Below are 24195 nucleotides of genomic sequence, written 5' to 3'. Positions count from 1 at the left end.
TCTAAAAGTATTTGCACTTGTACATATTGATAAAACTATTAAATTGTATTTCAAAATTCCAGTAAAACTGGATAGTACATCATATAAAACTGAATTGTATATTACTATTCTTAAATGATTACTACAAAATTATGTTTACAGCTATAGTAATTATCCAATTATGTGCAGTAAACAAATAGCAAACTTGGGTTAATTTGTCAATTTTTTTAATATATTTTAGGTGCTCCATGAAGAAACTGCAATTCCAGGAACTGATCTGAAATTGTCATACTTAAGCTCCCGAGCGGCGGGGTATAAATCTGTACTTAAGATCACAATGACACAGTCTGTGATACCATTTAATTTAATGAAAGTTCATCTCATGGTGGCAGTAGTAGGAAGACTTTTCCAAAAATGGTTCCCTGCATCCCCAAATTTGGCTTATACATTTATATGGGATAAAACTGATGCATATAATCAAAAGGTCTATGGTTTATCTGAAGCTGTTGGTAGGTTTTGTTTGTTATCAGGTTCTTTTGAATACGTTAATATTATGTAGCAAAAATTATATTTAATAGTATAATTCATGGTGGATACATTCTATAGAAAAAAAACAAAATTATGCTGTAAGTTAAATACAGTATTGCAGTCAGTTATACAAATCAAATGTAATTTTTACGTATAAATACAGAAATATGAAAGGAATAATCATATTAATTTTGTAACTATTGTATTGATTATGATAAACTGTTATTTTTACATTGGGGAAAGTAACATAAATAACTGCATTGAATGGATCATTTCTAATGCTAACTTACATGAAGAAACATACATTTGTTTTTGCAGAAAAAGCCTTATGCGGCCATGGTGTTTTCAAAATTGCCTGAAATTTGCTATTCAGCATCTGATACTTCACAACACATGGAGCCATAAACTTATTTCAAGGGAACATCAGTATATCAATATACAAGACCTTCTAGTTTTAATTATTCAGTACATTAATTAAATCTTCAGATACTGAAAAAAAAATTGCTAATTAAATGTCCAGACCTGAAAATAAGCAAACCCAAGATGTCTGAATATGCAAATAAACAGTTATTTACATATTTATTTATTCATTCTATTTATACTATTCCTTCCCTCCAAGAACTGACAGTAGACTATATAATGCTTCCTTCTCCAGTGTTCTTATAATAATGATAGTGTGATAGGTTGGGCTAAGCAATTGTGAAACTCCAAAATGTCCAATGAATATCCACAGCTGGATCCTTCTAGTCCTAATCCATCATTTTAATTAACGTAGCACACAATTATTCCACACATATAATGGATGTGAAAAAAGTTTTATTTAAAGTTATTCTAGCATAAAATTATGTTGAGGTCTTTCTGAAGTAAGACACAGGAGATGACAAACAGTAGAAATGTGCATCCATATTGGATGTATTCAACTTCTCTATTTCCTAAATAAAATTTATATGATCATAGCTACCCCTCTTGGTAGACCAAATCAGTGGATGGAATAGACAATTTTTAAAACTACATAATTCACTGTACCAATTAATATTGACACAATTTTCAGAGGACTGACAGTTATAGAATGACAAGAAAACCAACTAAATGTTTGATAGTTTCAAATACAATTACTTTGGTCAGAATTTTTAGGATCTGTTTTATCATGTGTAGGTTCAAATCCAACTTTAGCCATGGAAACTAGATGCTCACAATACAACCTACCGGTAACTCATAAAATGGTGGGAAAATAGCAGAGGATATGCTACCTTGAGTTCATGGAGGAAAGGTGGAATATAGCAAATGGATAAATATTATATTCCGCAATACCTTTTGCCATACAAAATATATTGGTTTTCATATAATCTTTTTGTTATACTTTTTATTGAATTTGATTAATGAGAATAGTAATTGTGAATGATTAACTGTTGATGTATCTGTGAATGATTAACTGTTATTTCTTGATTGGATTCTGAATCAAGGATCAGTGACCTTTTCAAATGCCAGTCTTCATGTCATATTTTAAAAGAAATCATTTAATTTTTTGAATTTAATTTCAAAATCTTTAATTTCAGAATTTGTGGGTACCACATTGCCAGTTTCTGTTTGGATTTATAGTTTTTTATATTATATTATTAGTGCTTTAACTGTCAAATTTAAACATTAAAATTAATCAGATAAAATAGTTAAAGCCTTTCATAGTCACTCTATATTAATACTGTAAATGAAAATAAATTAATCATGACTATATTGCATTGCATTGCATTAGTTTATAGTAAAATAATAATTTTATTATTTATTTCAGTATCTGTTGGTTATGAATATGAATCTTGTTTGGATCTAACACTGTGGGAAAAACGGACAGCCATTCTACAAGGTTATGAACTGGATGCCTCCAACATGGGTGGATGGACACTGGACAAACACCATGTATTAGATGTTCAAAATGGTGAGTATTATTAATCTTATAATGTTACGTAGTACATCTTAAACTGAAAACCTCAGATTCCAAGTCTGAACATAATTGTACCTTAAAAAAAAAAGTTTATAGGCTTTCTCTTGGAGAATGCTGTGTTTTTTCCAATAATGTGATTAATCCATTACTCTGAAACACAAAGCATAAATTCAAAAATTATAGTTCTCTTTTATTTTAAAATTCCAATTTCCAAGCATTCTTTAACCCACATAAACACCATGACAATGTTTCCTTTTTTGTAGTACATATGAAAATACTATATTGCTCTTTTCTGCCTCTTCAAATCAATTAATTTCCATGCAATATAGCAGTACACTTTCACTCTTTTATCTGATTATGTCTCTCCAAACATACTCTATGCAATGTATACAAACAAACTCTGTGTGTGTATGAGAGAGAGCTAGAGAGAAAGTGAAATAAATCATAAGAGGTTGGTAAAGGAATATCTCCTCCTTAAGAAAATATCTCTATGAGCAATAAAACTAGACACCTGCTTGATGGCAAATAATCAAATAGAAATATGCTGATTTAATAGGGAAATAAGTAAAATATTGGCCCTTTCCCGAGAGATAGTATCCTACCCCTTTTAAATGGGCCGTTAACCATGAAACAATATAAAACAAAGAAGCTATCCAATCCTCAGTGTAGAAGGGATTGCCACTCTCGAATTGGCCTTTTTAGTCACACTAGATGCTGTTTTAGGACCTCTTTCCAGAGCACGATAGCATAGTCTTTTGAGACTGAAGGATGCCAATGCATCCAGTCAATGTGGTAACTCATGTAAGGCAAAAGAAATTGATGTCCAAGAACTTATTCATGCAATTATATTTTTTTAAGTATATATATGTTCATGCAATCATGTTTTTAAGTATATGTATTTAATTATTATTCTGTTGCGTATACTCTGTAAATCAACTTCAGTGCTTAGAGATGTGCTTAGGAAGCAGTTGGCAAATAATGACTTTTGCAAGTGTAATTGAATAAATGAAGTGACTAGGATGAATGAGCTGGAAAAGTGTATTGGCTTAGAGCAAATACTGTGGCAGGTTTTTATATGGATATCTTGAATGACTGCAATAGTCTAATGTTCATCTTTCCTTGTTTATATTAAAAGAGAGATGTGAAGGAACAATTTTTCAGTGTAATGAGGAAATGTGTAAATCAGATGGTATAGTACTAACCTCTAGGAAATTTATAGAACTCATGTATTGAAGTGACATTGCAGGTTTCCCGATTGTCATAAAGGATATAATCATAGAAGTAGGGGTTCAGATTCCAGTAGTGTACTTTTTTCCTAAGTGCTTATGAGGATCTGAATTCCATATAGAATAATGATGCAGTCTTCTGTATAGTCTTCTGGTAGATGGGGAGGGAGGGGGTGGATGGGTGGAAGATAGATAGATGATAGATAGATAGATAGATAGATAGATAGATAGATAGATAGATAGATATGTTCAATAGTATATAAAATATTTACTTAATAAAATAAAGTAGCTTGGATTGTGAAACTTCATAAATATATTTTACTGGTAATCGTAAAGTATAATAATGATCATGAATTTCCATTTTAAATTGAAGTGAAACCAGTATTATTATACAGTACAAAGTGACATGTACATTGCATGATTTAAATTAGATTGAGATTTATAATGAAACAAATGTTACAATAATAGCTCACTGTTCTTGCAGCAGACTTAGATTGACTCATTAATCTTGATAATAATGAGGAAAGAAGTCTGTCCAACAGACAGCATTAATTGTGAAAGTGTACATTAGGTACATATCTTCCTTCCCCACATTTCCTGTGAAGGTCATAAAAAATGATGCTGGCAAGATACTTTGTCTTTTTCCAATGATTGTTGATGCCTTTGAGCAGAACTCGGTTTAAAGGGCAGGTGGCCTGCAAAAGCATTTTTGTTGTGTTTGACATATGAGAACCTAACTGCAAACACATTATAAAACCAGGCTCTGTAACCCAAAGTAAATTATTATAAAACCATTTTGCAATGTGAAATTGAGGCTGTCAGAAAACTGCTCTACAGTAATAACGTACTAATACAAGATTTTGATTCGTAACAGCACATATGTTTGTAGTTTATTCCAAGAAAAGAAAGAATGTGAAAACATTGCTCCAATCCAACATTCAGCCGAAACTAAAAGAGAAAATCTGCATGCAAATGAATTCTTCAGTCCTCTTTCATATAGCAGACTGAGAAGCAGTTTATGCAGAGACACGGTCAACATACCAGCTATCTGGAACAAAAGAAGACAAACATAGATGTGGATTCTGTCCAGAAAGAGAAGAGTATTGCTAACTGGGGTTACACGTACATAGCTCTTGTTCTTGGGAACCAGCTGTACAGCAGCTGTTTACATTTGTTTTTCTGCTTCCACATATTTGGCTTATTATATGTAACATTACAAGCCTAGATAGAAAATAATGTAGGAGGGATTCATTATGGATTTATGAAGATCCTTGTTTTTCTTATTATTGAATTAGCTGTAAATATGAATGGTTGAAGACAGGATATCTAGCTATACATTGTTAAATAAAGTTACAATTGGAATTGAAAGGACAATGCCAATGGGATTCTAAAAGATTGTTTCTTGGTATGTGCTGACAATGCTTAATGAACAAACTTGCTGAATTTCATTGTGATGTGCTCAGATACACTATTCATATATTAGCATCCATGAAATGCAATCACACTGTGAATTTTAAAGTTTACTTTATTTAAAATGTATCTGGTTATTAAAAGTTATTACAGAGACAAGAGGGGTCATGTTTCTGGTTTTTTTTTTAAAGGAATCCTATATAAAGGCAATGGGGAAAATCAGTTTATCTCTCAGCAACCACCAGTTGTCAGTAGTATAATGGGTAATGGCCGACGGCGCAGCATTTCTTGCCCAAGTTGCAATGGTCAAGCAGATGGCAATAAACTCTTGGCTCCAGTTGCCCTAGCTTGTGGAATTGATGGAAGTCTGTATGTAGGAGATTTCAACTATGTTCGACGGATATTCCCATCTGGAAATGTAACAAGTGTACTTGAACTAAGGTATATTTTCCCCTAATTTTAAATACCTAATTTTTAGAATGCGGTTGTGATGATTCATGGTGTCTCTTAATCCATCAGAATATAAAAATACACACAGCTAGAAAACCATTTAATATAGCATAACCATTCAGGTGGCCATGCCAATGGAACTGCTATATATCATGGCTAGTGTTTGACTACTACTGGGGATGCTAAATTGGAGTCTTTTTTCAGCCATAAAAATTCACTGGGTGTTTCTCTCTCAGCCCAAATGATTATACAGGTTGGTTGTTGTGGGAAAAAATTGGAGGATGCAGCATTGTGTATGCCACCTGGAGCTCCCAGAAAAAAAGGCAGGGTATCAATATAACTAATAAATTAATACATAAAATAAAGGCTAAAGTCTTACTAGCAACCTTACCAATTTTTTCGTTCCTTTAACTTTTTCCTTCTAATACTGTTCTTTTTGCTCTTTCTTCTTTTGCCTACCCACCAAGAAATAAAGATTTTAGACATAGGTAAGCATTTTAAGCATGTTCATACATTTTGTTGAGGCTATTATTGGCTTTAAATGAGTAAATAAGGTACTACAAAAACTGCTTCAATCATTATTTGAATAAAATAATAGTAAAACTATTCTGAGATAAATCTTAGTAAGTATAAGGTGAAAACTTGCTACTGTTCATTATTAATCAAATTACTTTCACATCCCAGTTTAACTTGTTACATTTTAAAGTATGACTCTTTAGATAAATGTAATGTTTAAAACAGATAAAACAGTGCTTCATTATCTTTATATATTTCTTATCTGTTTTTAAGGTATTGGCTATGTTTTATTTCAATGATTTGTATCTTCATTCTGCTACACCAATCATCCACCTCATTGTCTTTTGGGCATCCTCAATTCCATTGACAGAGGCTGCCATGCTGCCTTTTTAGATGGAATTCATTTACATATTTGATTGCTGGGCATCAAGGCTTGCAGTAATCCAGATAGATAGTTGAGCATTGTATACATGTGTACAAACATGTCTGGTTTTCAACAGAATAGGTCAGAGAATGTTTTAGCACTGTGATGGAAAATCTGATATACAAAATTTAATCTTCAGCATCTCAAATGTGTCTGAAGCTCTTAACATTGGAATGAAATGGAATTGGGAACAGGAAGAAGAACAGAACAGAATACTTCATTTGTCCAAGTGTGATTAGACACACAAGGAATTTGTCTTCGGTGCAGAAAATATTAGAGAGAATCTACTTTTCTGTTTATAATTTTTTAAAAAAAGTCAGAATTAAAATAGTTCAAATTCCACTTTCTTTATGACGTGCTTTAATGATTATACATGAGTTTCCCATTTCTCCAACCATAAAATGCTACAAAAGGTAGCTTCCATTAAAATATATATTTCTTGAGTTGTTCTCTCTCATCTTAAAAATAATAGTATTTGGGTTAGTATATGTTCACTTTCTTTTTCAGTGTTTTTCTAATGTAGTAAAACTAAGTCAAATTCCACTATTTTGTGCAAGTTAAATATTCTTTGATTTAAATTTAGTTAGTTTAAATTTGTCCAACTAAACTGTAAAATTATTATCCAGAGCTGAATTTTATATCTGACAAAAGCTTTTCTTTAGACAAAGTCTAAGCACATTAGTGAAAAGTTATAGATGAAAAGACATATATTTGATCCGTTATATTTACTGTAACCATCATTATTTTATCTTAAATAATTTTCAAAAATATATTTTCCAGTTAAGAGGTTTCTGATCAAATCCAGACATACCATTTCTTAAAATAAAAATCAGAACAAGCTGTCAGAACCTTCAATGCTTTGCCAAAACCTGTTCACAATTTAAAGATAGTTAGAATGCCTCCAGTTTAGGCTTTTATTGTTCAATTGCCCTGCTGCATTAATCACATTTTACCAAAACTTAAACTGATTATATTTTCCATCCAGATTTCTGTGTCTATTAAAATGACATATTAATTATTCAAAACCTGTCCCTACTTCAAACCATAATTTAGTCACAACTTGTTTATGTTAACCCCTGACACTCTTTGCCAACAAGATTACATGCAATGTGTTATTGTAACACTGTTACATTTATATTTATGAAATACTAAGCAGTATTTTTTGTGAACAGATGCTCTGATATCACCAAATCTATTGGATACATGTTAGTAGCACATTTGCAAATAAATTAGAAATTGATCTGACGGATACTAGGGCTTTGTGCATTAGTAGGCAGTCTAATATTATCAGCTATATATTCATTCTTTTATGTCATAACTTAGATCTATTGTTATTGATGCAGCTAGTTAAGCTTTTGGATTGTATCTTTGAGCAGCAGATATATTCAATAAAGTTATTTACTCATTAGGAAAGAAAACTTTTTCTCCAAAATTTATTGAGCTTTGAAGAAAAGCTCCAAAACTGTATATTCTTTTATTTCATAGGAAAATATGGTGGCATATTTAGTGGTTTTTAAAATGCTGTGATATTTTGAAAAAAGCTGGATTTACTCACAAATATGTCTAATATATGAAACTATGCTCAGTGATAAGAAGGTGCTTTTTGATCAGAAGAAAACACAATATATTATTTATCAGTAATATGGATCATATATTCAAATGGCTTAGATTTATGAGAAAATGTTGAGAACAAAGGAGCGATCTAAGTGAAGAAATCCAGATATGATTATTTGAAACTAACATTTCAAATATGTTAGATATCTTAGAATTATATACAATTATAGTATTAAAAGAAAAAGATCACAAAAGAATTAATTCGATTCAAATTTTAAGACAAATGACAGTCTGTGCCTATGCAACTATACCAATTGTTCTCAAAGTATAGTCTTTGCCAAGTTAATTATTTTAAAATTTCTTTAATTTCTAATATAGTAAATATCAATAGATATAGCCCATGTAAACTTTTTGGAGTCTTCTATTATTTTTTATAATGTAAAGGGATACTAAATGTTCAAGAACCATTGAATTAGACAAACAAAAATAGTGACATGGGATTATAATCAAACTAAAAAAAACTTGTTTTCCTTTTTGCAGCAGTAATCCCGCTCATAGATATTATCTTGCAACCGATCCAGTCACAGGAGAATTGTATGTTTCTGATACAAATACAAGACGGATTTATCGTCCAAAATCACTTACAGGAGCAAAAGATCTGACAAAAAATGCTGATGTAGTAGCAGGGACTGGAGAACAGTGCCTTCCATTTGATGAAGCACGATGTGGCGATGGTGGCAAGGCTGTAGAAGCTACTCTGATGAGTCCGAAAGGTGGAGGAAATTGAAAATTTATGAAGAGAAAAATACGCAATATTAGTCAGCACTCACTATAACATTTAACACTGTCTAGTTGTTTATTCAATCCTGTACTTATATGTAGTTTTCTGAATGGAAGAACCTTCTAAAAGTAAAGTTGCAAAAATGAAGTCTTTGATTTCCTATCATTAATAATTTGTCTTTCATTATCATGCATTATGAATATTTTTTACCTTCTATCAAGGATGTCCATGGAAACCTGGAATGATACCTAAAAGATGGCATGTATATGATGCCATAATCATGCAAAAACCATAATTACATGCTTGCATCATAACACGAGTTGCAAGTACGTAAATCATGTCAATTGCATGATTGCATCATTATGCATATGTCATCATTTGTCCATCTTTGGTCATCTATGCATGCCATAAAGACTTTGTATCCAGGGTACCATGAAGGGCTCAATAATTAGACACAATGCTTAACAAACTGCAACAAGCAATATTTTATTTTCATACATGATATGCCAGCATACTAGAATCCAGTTCTGTTAAATCTTTAGAATCATTCTTGGTGTTTAATGAAAAGACATAAAAAACAGTGTATAAATAGAAGAGGAAAAATGTTGATGGTTATAATTTGAAAGAAAATCATATCGTATATGCTTGTTTGTTTGTTTGTTTTACTGAAGGAGTGGCAGTAGATAAGAATGGATTAATCTATTTTGTTGATGGGACTATGATCAGGAAAGTGGACCAAAATGGAATAATATCAACATTACTTGGTTCAAATGATCTGACTTCCGCGCGACCATTAACATGTGATACCAGCATGCATATCAGCCAGGTACTTTTAACAAAGATCTTTTTTCTTTTGAAGTCATTTTCCCTTGAAACAGCCTGTATAGTTCACACAATAATAACATCAGCATCTTCTTTGTCAATCTACTAATGAAAAAATAAGTACAGGTCTAAATGAATAGATTGTTCATTCATTCATCCAGGTCTAATCTATTCATTCAAATGTCTTTCCAGCAAATAAAACTCCTGGCAGGAGACAAAGAAAGAAGGAATTTTTTTAGATTTTTATATTATGGAATTTTCTTGCATTTATTTATGCTTTCTGTCTGTGAATTCTAGACAATTAAAAAACTCAGCAATAAATTTGTGTTAAGATAGTGATAGTTATTTCAAATTTGATCACTCCTTAAAATAAAATTTACTGTCTTATACAAGAGCATTGTGTTGAATTTAGTGCCTCTGGGAACAACCTTCAGTTAAGTTATTTATTATTTAATTCTACAAAATGTAAATCATCAAAGTGAAGCAATTATAAAAACAAAGATTTTATACACTTTATAATATCATTTTAGAAACAATTGAGAAAAAACAAAAAACCTTCAAGGTGGATTGTAACAATTATTGCACATGTATTAACAGATCTATTAGAAAACTACAAGACTCAGATACATTTAGTACAAACATTTAATCATTATTTTAGTGTGCTACAAACATTTCTTTACTTATTTATTTGCTTGCTTGCTTGCTGCTTCTTTGCTGTGCTGCTGTGGGTCAAAAGCTAATGTAAAAATCAGAACTGTATACCCGAAAGCAATTTAACACGTGACAAAAATCAGGAAAGACTATCAAACTTCATAAATCAGCATGTTTATCAAAACCTATTCTTGTCTGAGCATAACTCAGAGGCTGTACCTCCTAATCAGAACTATGATTGTGATGGTATAGATTTTGCAACTTTCTAAGAGATTTTGCTAAACTAATGTTTTAATAAAAGGCTCACAAATCAATATAATTTTAAATATTGCCTTTTTTCAGTACAGTTTCTCTAGAATTTTTCTTTGCATTGCTAGGTTTGTAGGGAGACAAGCTCTTAATATTGTGTGGGAGTTAGACCTGAAGACCCCATTTGTTTCCACAGAACCACATTTAAACAAATCTACCATTAACTTTTAACAGATTAACAGAGTTGGAAGGGACCTTGTAGGTCATCCAACCCCCCACCCCCACCCAAGCGGGAGACCCTACACTATTTCTGACAAATGCCAGTCCAGTCTCTTCCAGTGATGAAGCTCCCACAATTTTTTTTAAATCTTTCATTTGTGACAAATGGCAGTCCAGCCTCTAAATTTTTTTTTTTTTAATTTGATTTATATGCCGCCCTTCTCCGGAGATTTACAATGCGCTGGCAATGGCCTTCATTCTTTTGTATATTTATACAAAGTCAGCTTATTGCCCCCACAACTGGGTCCTCAATTTACCTACCTTGGAAAGGATGGAAGGCTGAGTCAACCTTGAGCCTTGGCGAGATTCGAACCTGCAGTAATTGCAGGCAGCTGGTCTTAATAACAGGGTGCTTTAGACCACTGTACTACCAAGGCTCTATCAAGTTGTAATGTTTTTAATTTTTAGTCTAATTATTTTCACCTAAGTTAAGCCATTTAAATTGTTGAATAATACCATTCTCAGTAATCCCATGCAATTAAAAGAAAACAGAACACTATTCCAAAAGCAGCAACTAGGGCTATTTTAAATTTCATTCAAAAAAATTATTTGTCTAAAGCCAGGATAACTAATGTGTTAATAAATTGTTCTTGTTTTGATAAGGTACGTCTAGAGTGGCCAACAGATTTAGCTATCAACCCAATGGATAACTCCATATATGTGCTGGATAACAACGTAGTGCTTCAAATTACAGAAAATCGGCAAGTCCGTATAGCTGCTGGAAGACCAATGCACTGCCAGGTTCCTGGAGTGGAATATACAGTAGGAAAACATGCAGTACAAACTACCTTAGAATCAGCCACGGCTATTGCTTTGTCTTATAATGGGGTGCTTTACATTACAGAAACAGATGAAAAAAAGATAAACAGAATAAGACAAGTAACAACTGATGGAGAAATCTCATTAGTTGCTGGAATACCTTCTGAATGTGATTGCAAAAACGATGTTAACTGTGACTGCTATCAAAATGGTGATGGCTATGCTAAAGATGCCAAACTCAGTGCCCCTTCTTCCTTAGCTGTATCACCTGATGGAACACTGTATATTGCAGATCTTGGAAATATTCGAATAAGAGCTGTGTCAAAGAACAAACCATTGCTGAATTCCATGAACTTTTATGAAGTTGCCTCTCCAACTGATCAGGAGCTCTATATCTTTGATGTCAATGGCACTCATCAGTACACAATGAGTTTAGTCACAGGAGACTATCTTTACAATTTTAGCTACAGTAATGATAATGATATAACTGCAGTTACTGACAGCAATGGAAATACCCTTCGAATTAGGCGTGACCCCAATCGGATGCCAGTAAGGGTAGTATCTCCAGACAATCAAGTCATCTGGTTAACCATAGGAACCAACGGTTGCTTAAAAAATATGATAGCACAAGGACAGGAACTAGTCTTGTTTACATATCATGGCAACAGTGGCCTCCTAGCAACTAGAAGTGATGAAATTGGATGGACAACATTTTTTGAGTAAGTATAAGCTTAATGTGTATCATTTTGAAGCATGCACAGGTTGGTGTAATTGAAATTTGATATATATTAATAAAACTGATAAAGCAACTATTAGAAGAGGAATTGTGCACCCAAAACAGAATACACGATCTATCTGATAAGAAATCCAGAGTAATGCTGTAACCAAAGCTGATAACCAGGCTAAATCAATCAATCCCATTTGTGTACTATAGAAAAACAGCTTAACTTAATATTAAGTTATTTTGACATGTAGTGCCAAACTACTCTGAGGTAGAAAATATGAAAACAATGTTTGTTGTTTCCTGTAACAACAATTACAGGTGTGTCAAACTCAATTTCATTGAGGTCCGCATCAGGGTTGTGTTTAACCTCAGGGGGCTGGCGTGGGCGTGGCCAACTCAACATAATTCGTGTTAGGGGACTCTGTGGTAGCCCGAGTGCTTTACTAGCGAAAACGGGCTCCTGAGCTCCATTTTCGGCTGCAAAAGCCGCCTACAACCCTCTGCCAGTGAAAATGGAGCTCAGGAGGGCCACGGGCGGCCCTCCGAGCTCCGTTTTCACTGGTAGAGACATTGTGGGCCAGTCATTCACTGTTTCCAGGGGATCTAAGCACCCCGGCGGGCCAATTCCGCCCCCCGGGCCTTGAGTTTGATATCCCTGCTGTAGTGTGTTAAGCAGCTGCTTATAATTGTTTGGACTGGTTCTGAGAAAGTTGCTTTCCTCAGAAAATGTCAGCTTCTGTTTTCTCAATTATTCTACGCATGTTCTTATGAAAAACAATTCAGATTATTCAGAACTCTGCTGGATTGGGTCCCAGATCCATTTAATCCAGCATGAATTAGATTCATGTATCATTTCCATGTATAGCTAGCCAGACACCACCTAGGAAACATACAGTCAGATTCTGAACGGAACAGCATCTTTTTCTGTGTACCTCAGAAAAGTGCTATGGCTTATAACTACCCTGTTTCCCTGAAAATAAGGCATCTAATAATAAACCCAATCGCACTTTTGAGCACATGTGCTAAAATAAGCTGCCCCCTGAAAATAAGCCCTCCCCAAAAATAAGCCCTCCCTGAAAATATTTAAACGCATGCGCAGCCGGTCCCCACCATTTCCTCTGGTTAGGGTTAGGGAGACAGAGCTGGAAATCAGGTAAGACGGCAAGAGGAGCCCTGTCTTGCTCCATGTGCCCCAAAATAATAAGACCTCCCCAAAAATAAGGCCAAGCACTTATTTTGGGGTTCAAGAAAATATAAGACAGGGTCTTATTTTGGGGAAAACACAGTAACAATAGCTGTCAAAAGATGGTTGCATCAATATAATGTTCCTATTGCAAGACTAGCAGAAGAGACATAAACCTAAATGTCCAGTCTGAAAAGTAATAACGGAAATAACTTAGACTTAAACATTGCTAGGCAGCAATAAAAAAAGAGACAGGAATGGAAGTTGGTTTTTAAGTTGATATAGTACAGGATGTGAAAAAAGACCATGGAATAAGAATGAAGACATTCAAAAGACAATAGAAGAAATTTAAAGGGCAGAAGAAGGATGTGCTATAATCGTAAAAATACGAAATTAGGTGAGTTGAAACATTAAACCGCCCATTTAAATAGATTAGGGAATTAAATAAGCACTAATGGAGATATTTAGAAGCATATTACCAACCCTATGTTAATTTAAAGAAATCAAAGAAACTTCCCTTTCCTTTCCAGTATAGCCATCAATAAGCATCTCAAAGTTCTCTGTTTTTGTCCTAAACAATATGACACCATATAGGGGAAAGAAATAATTGGAATCATTTCTTCCATGCATTTTACTATGCAGGCTGAGTCCTATAATTGGTCCTAACATATAACTTATCCTATTATTCAAAAAGTCAATTTGACTGTCAGGTCAACTTTTATAGGTATGATAATAGAAAATTTATCTTCGAATTCGAACATAGTTTTTCTTTTGTTATAAGAAGCCATCAAGAAATTCCTATTATTTAGGCATGTAGCTTCTTTCCAGAAAACAACTGAAGTATGATTCTAATCTGTAAATCAGTTAAACATCCTTTTCAATATATGTATGAGGACTGGTATTTTTTAATGCATTTAGACATCCACCTGTTTAAATAACATGAAATCTTAATATTATTTTGTGATAAAAAGGTGTATTCTGAATTGATATATTTCAATAGCTAAATATAAAATTAAGTCAAAATACATGGAAAAGTATGTATTAATCAAAATGAAAATAAAATATTACTTTGAACCTGCTTCATAATTCAAATAATCAAACCATATTCTGTTTTATTTTTACTTTTTTCTTTTACAAAGTATGTGCTGCCCAATGCATTTGTGGCTCTTGGCAGCTTACAAACACTGATATAAAAGCCAAAGTAAAAAGCCATTATAGCCCATTTAAGAAGGCCTTAAAAATTCTAAAGAACTCTTTTGAACCCTAGGAAATCTCAGTAAAATATGTTAAGCCCCTTCCAGAACTATAACAATTACAATAGCAAATTGTTCTCACAATAGAAAAAACAGAATTAGCAAAAAGTATAGTGCAAGCTATATAGGAATTAGCAATTCTTCAAGTAACCTGGGCCCAAGCTATATAAGATTTTATACACCATACTGAGCACATTGACTTGAGCTCATGAAGCAATTGTTAACCAGTACAGCTGGTTTCTTATTTCCTACAAGCACCATTCATCATCCAAATTATTGCATTATGGAGCAATTGGAGTTTCAAAACTATTTTATTATGGCAATTCAAAAAAAGCACTTTGCAAATTCTATCCTTGCAGAATGAGTGTTCCTACTATATCAGCCAGTGCTGATAAACGGTCCATCTTGCCACTAACATAATGTGGCTTTCTAGGACCAGTATCAAACCCAAGAGGACCTAGCAGCTGTACATCTGATCCTTATGAAGTCTAGCCCCAAGAAAGGAAGCATTTGTACCTTGTCTGAATTCTGGTTTGAATTATTATTATTAGTATTAGTATTAGTATTAGTATTAGTATTAGTATTAGTATTAGTATTATTTTATTTTATTTTATTTTATTTCTATACCGCCCTTCTCCCGAAGGTCTCAGGGCGGTGTACAGCCTATTAAAAACACAAAAATATACAGACATCAATTAAAAATAATTAAAATTATTAAATAATTTCGGCCCAAATTAAAACTCAAAAATTTAAAACACCCAATTTAAAATCATTTACATTGATAGCCCGGCCTGGCGGAACAGCAGGGTCTTGAGGGTATTGTATTCTCTCACATTTAACTCTTTACATCTTAGTGACATACAGAAGAATTCTAAGCGTGCAATCCAGGTTCACAGAAAAACAGAAGTATAGAGAAATATACAGCAATCTTCACCCATGCTAAACTGGTGTGACTTATTCCACAGGGCTACTTGGGAAGAGTTCTTGATGTCTCTAAAAACAATCATCTCTTGCATGAAATTCTGCGTCTGTTGATTTGGGGTGTTTTGTTTTTTTTTACTTTTCAGTCTAATGCTACCAATATTGCCATATGTTGAACGAATATAATTTTCGTTATATTCAGTCAATCACCGTCATTGTTTTAAGTTTGAAGATGAAGGAAATGTCACCTCTGCTAGGGGCCTGGCTATTTGGGATCCTAGTAGAGAATTGTGCCCATGTTCAATGTTATGAAGAGCAACCAACAGAGTAGATGGGATACAATTAAGGAGAGTCTTATGCATCGATCTCCTTTTACACAGTTAAACTTTATGATTTAGTCAATATCTGGACCATAGTCGTAATTATTTTTTATTTCTTCTATTCTTTTAATTTTTGTTCATATTTTAGGTGCTTATTTTTAATTATTTTATTATTAGCTGTTGTTGAAAATAAAGAATTAAAAATAAAATACATATTTATGTAGGCAAAACTTTCTAACTAAATATTTATCATTCACATTAAAAATTAATTCACATTTTATTTCCAGTGAAAAATCTTACACTGCAGGAAGTCCTTCCCATGTCAAGAGAAGGTTAAATCCTTTCATTAAACGTGCTGTCCTACTGATTATACAATTTCAGCAACACTGAGATGCCATAGTAAAATACACGATATTTTCTTCCGACGGGGGCAAGATAAACATAGCAAGACACTTAGTAGATTGAGTTTTATGTCCTCAGCAGTAACATTTGAACTGATATTTAAATTAGTTAACTGAGATGCAGAAGGACCCAACTCTATTTCCTGACAGATGAATTCTAGTGGGGAGTGGGGAGTGGTATTCTGAAACAGGGAATTCCTGGCAAACAATTCAGACTCTCTCTTCATATAGTCTAGAGTCCCTGTATTAATCCCCAAACTTTCTTGTTGAATCTTAATTGTCACTTAACTTTACTGCTAAAAATCCAGATAAAAGTTTCAATTGTTCTGGGGTTCTCTATTGGAATGCTGAACTATGAAATGCAGTAGTCCATGAACTATATGTTATCCATAAACCTTTTCAGAATTACTGTATTTTTTATCCATACATTTTTTACACTTGTTCTAGAAGTAATCCATATCCACATACGACATGATAGAAAAGTAACATTGCCATTGGAATAATCTGCAGAACTATCCCTTTCAATATATCATAGCAACTTGGCAAAGGGAATTCCATTGTAAAGTCTCAGGATTTAAATATATGTTTGCCTCTGATCTGAGATAGTGTAGATTTTTTTTTTTTAATTTGATTTATATGCCGCCCACCTCCGGAGACTCAGGGCGGCTTACAATGTGTTAAGCAATAGATTCCCCACCCCCACCCCCAATATTTAGGGGACGTTTTGAATGTCCCAGTTTTACCTCATTTCATTGTTTAAAAATGTTGGACAAACTAATAGGATCATCTATATAGTATTATATACAGTATACTTAGAATTCTTGATTAGTAAAGAATGCTATGAGAGATTTGCATTTGATTGGTAATTTTCAGTAGCTTGACAGTAAAGAAAATTTCCAGCAACAATACTGCAAATGAAAAGAGTCAGATTGATGTAATGGTTAAGGCATCAGAGTAGAAACCATGAGACTGTGAGTTCTAGTCCCAGCCTAGCCACAAAGCCATCTGGGTGATTCTGGGTCACTGGGCTAGTCGCTTTCTTTCAGCCTTAGGGAGGAGGCATTGGCACTTCTGAGAAACCTTCCCAAGAAAACTCAGGGACTTATCCAGGTAGTTGCAAAAAACTGACTTAAAGGAACAAAAAAAACCCTCTTGAAAATAATACTTATACTTTACTAGCTCTGAGGCAATGAATACAAAAATAGCACTGTTTGATTTTTTGAGACAGCAACTGTCTCGTGTCCCTGCTCTTTGCAGATGCTATGACACAAAATATTATTGCAAATAGGCATGGAAGTAGGTAATACTTGTTCATGCTCAGTCCTAAAACTTTGTATTATAATATTTACCATTTAGAATAAATTACTACATCAAAATATACCATGTGATTGCAAATACCTATTTAAAATATGCAGATATGAAAAGCTAATGAGTAGCTGTTAAAACATAAGATGATTATTATGATTCACTTCAGGGTCAATTTATTCTATTACTATGGCTGTGTTATACAACACATTTAACTTGGTTTTAATCAACTCATTTTTCTGAGTTTTCACATTACAGTACATTAAATCATATATTAACCACATGAGTGGGTTCACATAGTACAAACTGACCAAGTTTTCCAAATTCATATGAATATAGCCACAAATTTTGCAGCATACCTGCTTGAGCATGTTATCTGAGTGTCTGATTCAGGGGTGAAATCTAAAACTTTTCGCTATCGGTTCTGTGGGTGGGGCTTAATTAGTGGGCGGGACTTGGTGGTCAGGTGGGTGTGGCCAAGTCGACGTCACTTCTTTGCCCTTTTTTAACCTACAAAACAACACAACACAACTGGCTCACCCACAATGTAAAAGCAGCTGTGCTAGACCCAAAATGGCCCCTGCAACAAGCAGGAACCTCACAGAGCCACAAAAAGCCCCCAAAAAACCAACTTTCACACTTTACACACACAAAATTCCACATACAGCTTTGTGAGATTTTGTGTGTTTGTGTAATTAGAGTGAAACACTACAGAAACACACAAAATCCCAGAAAGCTGAATAAATATTATTTTATTTTATTTTATTTTTATTTTTATATAAAAGCAGCTAAATTTAAAAATTCCTAAACTTTAAATGGCTAGGTCTAAAAAGAGAACAATTAAAAAAAAACCCAATTAACTATTTTTTTTAAAGCTCTCAAAGGGGAAAAAAAAACTTACCCAATTGAAGGGACAAGGCAGGCAGGCAAATAGAGCTGCTCACCGATGAGCTTGATTGCAGGCAGGGAGATTCACTTGCTTGCTGATGCAATGGATTGCAGGGATTACAGCAAGCGAAGCAAGGCAGGCGTTGCAACCAGCAGCTCAGGATTCAGTCCAAAAAGCGAAGGTAAGCAAGCTGGAGGCTGGGGGGGAAGGGATTTTTGCTACCGGTTCTCCGAACTGCTTGCTGCCATCACTACCTATTCGCCCGAGCCTTTCCGAACCGGGAGCATTTCACCCCTGGTCTGATTCTTTTTTGCCACATACCGGTAAATATTTCTGACCCAATCAGTATCTGGTTCAATTTAAGTATATAGTAGCATTCTGTGATATTTTTTCCTGAATTCTATTAAGCCAAAAGTGGAAACCTAGGTTACCAAGACAAACAGAGTTAGAGTTGGTTAACATTTGGATTATGAGAAAATACCAGGGTTAAATCTAAAACTAGATTAGGTTATTGGAAGAACATTGCAGAACAGGAGAAGTAAAACATTCCTGTATTGGTGCCAAAATATGTCAGTTTTAGCCCAGAAATCATCCCAGAGTTGAGTTTTATTCAAAAGGGTCTTCCTCCCTATAAAAACAAATACTAAAATTATCAATTAGCAAATAAGTACTATTTCCATTGTGTTTCCAAAGGCTGTTCATCTTGCAAGCCATTCAACATTGCAATTAAAAATTTAAAAAGCTGTTTAATTATCTGTTACAAGGTCAGGTGAATACTATATTGTCATTCAGTCCTAATTATTCTCTGAGTTGCTAAATGTTTCTGTAATTATATATTGGATTTCAAAGGAAGTCAAGTTTTGCATTCTAAATAACCCTTTATATTTCTAACAAAACTCTTCCCTTTCTTCCACATTTGTTTGGCTCACAGATTATTCAAATATGTAATTTCTCTGATATGTGCCTGACAATTTGAAGGAAGATTTGATCTTAATTGTGTTTTGAGAGCTGTATCAAGAGTAAACTGTGAAATAGTGTTTGATTTTTCTGTCTGATATCTACTATTTTATAAATACAATTATTTTCTGTATTCTTTTTTTTTATTATTGAAAAAGTTTTTCAAATACAAATTTTCCCCCTTCCCCCCCTCCTCCCTAACCCCCCTCACCCCCCTTCCCCTTTGACTTCTTCATAATAAACCCAAATTCATAACAGATTATATCGTACTTTGCTATCCACTTACTCCATCTCCATATACTGACCCTTTCTTTCTAATAAAATTATCATACCCCCCTTATACTATGCTGTAATATGCATTTCAAAGTGACATTCTATTATAACAATATCTAGTAACTCCTGATTTAACATAATGATATTATTATATCTCCCAATTTAACAATTTCGGCTCGTGATCTACCCTTTTACTACCCCCCATACAATATAACATTTCAAAGCATACTTCCGCTCTAAAACTATTCAATAAATCCTAATTTGACACTTATTCAATTCAACTAATTTCCTTCCCCCCCTTCATTACATACATTCAGATCTAAACATAATATCCCTTTTCTTTAAACTAAACAATCCGTAACCTATCCTATCTCCACCCACTTTCCTACAAAATTACCATAATTATTCTTAATATCTTTATTCTTCTGCCCACTCCCCTAGAAAAATATTCCCTTATGTAAATAAAATCCTAGAAGAAAAAAAAAACTTTTTGCTTGTAATCCATATAACATCTTCTGTAATATCCTTCAACTGGATGATAAATTCCATCACCCATGTTAGGGTAACATCGCATCCTTATTCCAACAGTATTTTCAGAATCTTCAATTACCATCTGCCCCCATCAGTAACGAATATCTTCATATTGGAAAAAAGAAACAAAAAAAGCCCCCAACAACCACCCGAGTGACTTTATAATTATATTCCGTATAATGTTTATGGAGGTATCTTTTATCCAGATTATTAATTCCAACCATCGTAATAGGGTAACAACCAGATCTTCTGCGTGCCCCAATCAGTAAATCTCTTGCCATATAACTCGACATACACGTAATATATTTATCCGGAAATCCAAAAATCAAACAAGATGTTTACAACCATTCAATTTAAGGCCTTTTTCACACCCCAAAATAATTCAGCACTGCAGAGATCTGTCCTTTCCTCAGGATAAAATAAACCAATGCTTTGCCAATTATCTTTTCATATATTCAGTACTCTCATAAGTAACTGGCATTACTGTTGTTTAGTTTAAAAGTTTTTATGTTTGTGAGACCTACTTCTTCTTTTCTTGACTTTTTGTGGGTTGGATCTCCATCCTAAATTCCTTCCTGTAGATTGTATATCAACTATTTGGTTTTGCTGGTGTATAACTTGATCCTGTTGGGTTTGCTTTTGTGGCTGAGATCTTTCTGGTTCTGTAAATTGTATATCAACTAATTGACTTCCATGCTGGTTTGTGGTTTGACAAATCATTGCAATAGGATCCAGAACCGCCTCTCTTATATTAAATAATCCAGCTGAGACCTCTGAAAGAGAATCCAAAAGCGGCTCATCTGTGGAGACCTCTTTAACTTGTTGTTTCTTCATTGTCTCCATCTCCTTCTGCTTTTCTTGAATTTCTGTCTCTTGTTGATTTTGCTTTTTAAGTACCTTATGATAAAATTCTTCCGCTTTTTCAACAGTATTTATCTGATATCTTATTCCTTGATATCTCAGTATTATACCCACTGGGACATCCCACCTGAATAGAATATTTTGTCTTCTTAACTCAGTCACCAAAAAACCAAATTTCTTTTTATCTCTTACCATCTTAGGCGGCAATTCCTTAAATATCCAGATTTTTCTCCCATTCAGTTGTAAAGTAGAATTAAAAGATTTTTGCACAATATCATTCCTTATCTCTTTATCTGTAAAGTAAATCACCACATCTCTAGGCAGTTGCCTTTGTTTTGCAATCCAGGAATTCACTCTATAAGCCTTATTAATTTTACTGAATACCTCCTCAGGATGAACATTTAAGATCCCAGCCAAAACTTGAGCAGATGTTTTTCTTAAATCATCACTATAATTTTCCTGTAAACCTCTAATTCTGATCGCAAATTCTGTGATTCTGTACTGCAGCATTACAACCTCTCTTTCAATTCCTTGCTTTATATCTTCTGCATTATAAGTCTCGTGGCCAGCTTCCTTTTTAGACTTTAGTTCTGAGCTATTATCTCGAATATTTATTAAGTCCTTTTCAATTCTTAGTATTTTATTGTCCAAATTATCAATTTTCTCCATTTTAGACTCTAACAATTTAATATTTGTATCCAACTTTATAACAATTTCTGAAAAACCATTAGTCACTGTTACAATCTTTTGTTGCAAATTGTCATACTTTTGTTGTATCATTTCTTTAATTTCCTGCCTTAAATTTTCGAATTCCTGGTTCACAGTCTCATAACATTTTGCCATTTCCTCCTGAATAAATTCTTTTAAATTAAAACCATTCTGCGAAGTCTGTAGGCTCAGAGCTTGCTCAAGCAGTTGCGAGTGGGGGAGCACCCGCCCCCCTTCTTGTCTATCAGATTTCATTAGTAACGCCATCCTTCCAGCAGGCTGTTCTTTTTTACCCCCCAAACAAGATCAAGTACAAATCTCCAAGAAGAGAGGAACTTAAAATAACTCTTTTTCTTTCAAATTGTAGCCAGAAGTATATATTCCGCTACTTTGTATCTGTTATGGAAGGACTCTTAGTTTCAGCTTTCTTCTACTTCTCAAGCCTCAGTGGCCATTTTAAAGCTTTTTTTTTTCCTCTTTCACTTTAAAATGCTTGTAAATTCATTAAGGATACTTGCGACTTAGGGTCCAAAATCCAAGTCTCATCTTTTTTAATAAGTCCATCTGTTAGTTTCGTTAGTTAATCCGGTTCCAGCGCCTAGCTCTGCAAAAAAAAGCAGATTGCACTCGATGCCCGGAGCGGCGGCAAGGGACAATAGGGAGCTCCAATCCACCCGTCCCCAAGAGTTAAAAAAAGACTCTGGGGACTTCGCAGAGGGCTCTACCCACCCCCGCCCGCTCAGACTCACATTTCCATCAGGAAATTGAGTTTTTCGAGCCGCCTTTCAGATGTAAAGGCGGCTCTTTTACCGGCAACGGGGCGGCGGTCACAGAGGACCATCTGGCGGCGCCGGAAGCCAGACCATTTTCTGTATTCTTATTGCTGTAGTTACATTATCTTGAATTTAGTGAAGCAGAAATGAAATGGACTGAGCAAATAATTTTAATCCATTGCATAGCTCCAGATTAATCGTATTGACCACATAAAATAAAAGAACGTGTCTGACATTAAAAATCATACATTTATCACAGATTATTAAAAATTATCGGGCAAATGAGTTCATTTTCAAAATCAGTAGTGATTGTTGTTGCATTGAGAGTGTAATACAGACAGATACAGGCTACCATACAGACATTCTACTGGCAGAATATAATATGGCAAAAAGCCATTTTGATGCAGCTTTTAACATCTACCTTTTAGCTTTGAACAAAAATATTTTGTTTCTTCCTGTATATTTAAAGAGCATTTTAATCTGTAGCTGTTGTTGCAATTCTAATAGAACTAGATTGTGTGTATCTACTTCAGGTCATGTAATTTGATTTTTTTTTAACATCGCTCTCAATTGATCTAATACTGCAGCCTGGAGACGCCTGCTATAGGCCAGGATTTATGTAAACCATACAAAATGCCCAGTGCTGCATTTATTCCAACTTTGTATGTACAATTCACCACAGGAGATTTAAGGATCTGGACAAGAGAATTGGAACCATATGTCAAACTCCATGTAACTGACAAACCAAATAATTAAACAGCACACAGATTTCAGAAGAGTAACTTTAGTGATAATCAGGGATAAAAACATAATTTTAAAAATGATAAGATTAAATTCCAATCCACATATGAAAGTCAAGTAAGGTCCAGTCTCTTTGAAACAGTTTCTTCAACAATCCCCAAATCTAGGCTGCTTTTCCTCTTCTTACAAAAGCTAGACCAGGGGTCCCTGGCCACGGACTGATACTTGGCCCACCAAGAACCAAGCCACGCAAGTGAGCGAAGCCCCATTCATGCATACACCGGATCTAGGCAACACTCAAAACCACGCCTCCATGGTCTGCAGAAAAACTGCCCTCCATGGAGCTGGTCCCTAGTGCCCAAAAGGTTGGGGGCTGCTGAGCTAGACTTTTCCTGCCCTGCTTCTTTCCCAATCTTTAATAGCTAATTTGATTTCGATAGAAGAAATCCCTGTGCATATTCTGATAGGGTAAATATATACAGGTGTAAAGGATACAAAAATTCCAAAGGTATAGAAGTTGTGCCACTTGCTAAAAAATCTGCACTCCTTTTCCCAATGCTAGCCAATTTGCTAGCTAGAACCATTGTCACCGTGAAATACCCTGTGGCTGATAAACTAAACATTGAATTAATGAAGTGGACTTTAGATGGTGATACTTTTAAACCTCACCCCAGCCTGAGTTTATTTTGCATATTCAGCATTATATAGCTAATTTAGCTAATTAAAGAGCTAAAAGGGTTATCTAATGTTAATATATTCTCTGCCTGATAGGATGGAAATATACTGGCTGC

The 24195-nt window shown here is 34.1% G+C and overlaps 1 protein-coding gene across 30 annotated transcripts in view; it reads left to right on the top strand.

Annotated features, from left to right (window-relative positions):
* Positions 1–24195, top strand: part of TENM3 (teneurin transmembrane protein 3) — a 1586501-nt gene that overhangs the window by 1537504 nt on the left and 24802 nt on the right. For 24 of the 30 annotated variants that reach the window (XM_087874734.1, XM_087874727.1, XM_087874726.1 and 21 more), the window contains 7 exons: positions 221–488; positions 2294–2437; positions 5271–5520; positions 5997–6017; positions 8564–8796; positions 9476–9630; positions 11409–12283. In XM_087874734.1, the coding sequence (XP_087730860.1) occupies positions 221–488; positions 2294–2437; positions 5271–5520; positions 5997–6017; positions 8564–8796; positions 9476–9630; positions 11409–12283 (1946 nt within the window). The remainder of the gene's footprint in view (positions 1–220; positions 489–2293; positions 2438–5270; positions 5521–5996; positions 6018–8563; positions 8797–9475; positions 9631–11408; positions 12284–24195) is intronic. The other 6 variants (XM_087874758.1, XM_087874742.1, XM_087874753.1 and 3 more) reach the window with 1 other exon arrangement.

Source organism: Pantherophis guttatus, chromosome 8 (assembly GCF_059756535.1).
Source record: "Pantherophis guttatus breed Tessera chromosome 8, ASM5975653v1, whole genome shotgun sequence".
In the NCBI taxonomy this organism is placed as follows: domain Eukaryota; kingdom Metazoa; phylum Chordata; class Lepidosauria; order Squamata; family Colubridae; genus Pantherophis; species Pantherophis guttatus.
This window is presented reverse-complemented; position numbering and strand designations above follow the sequence as displayed.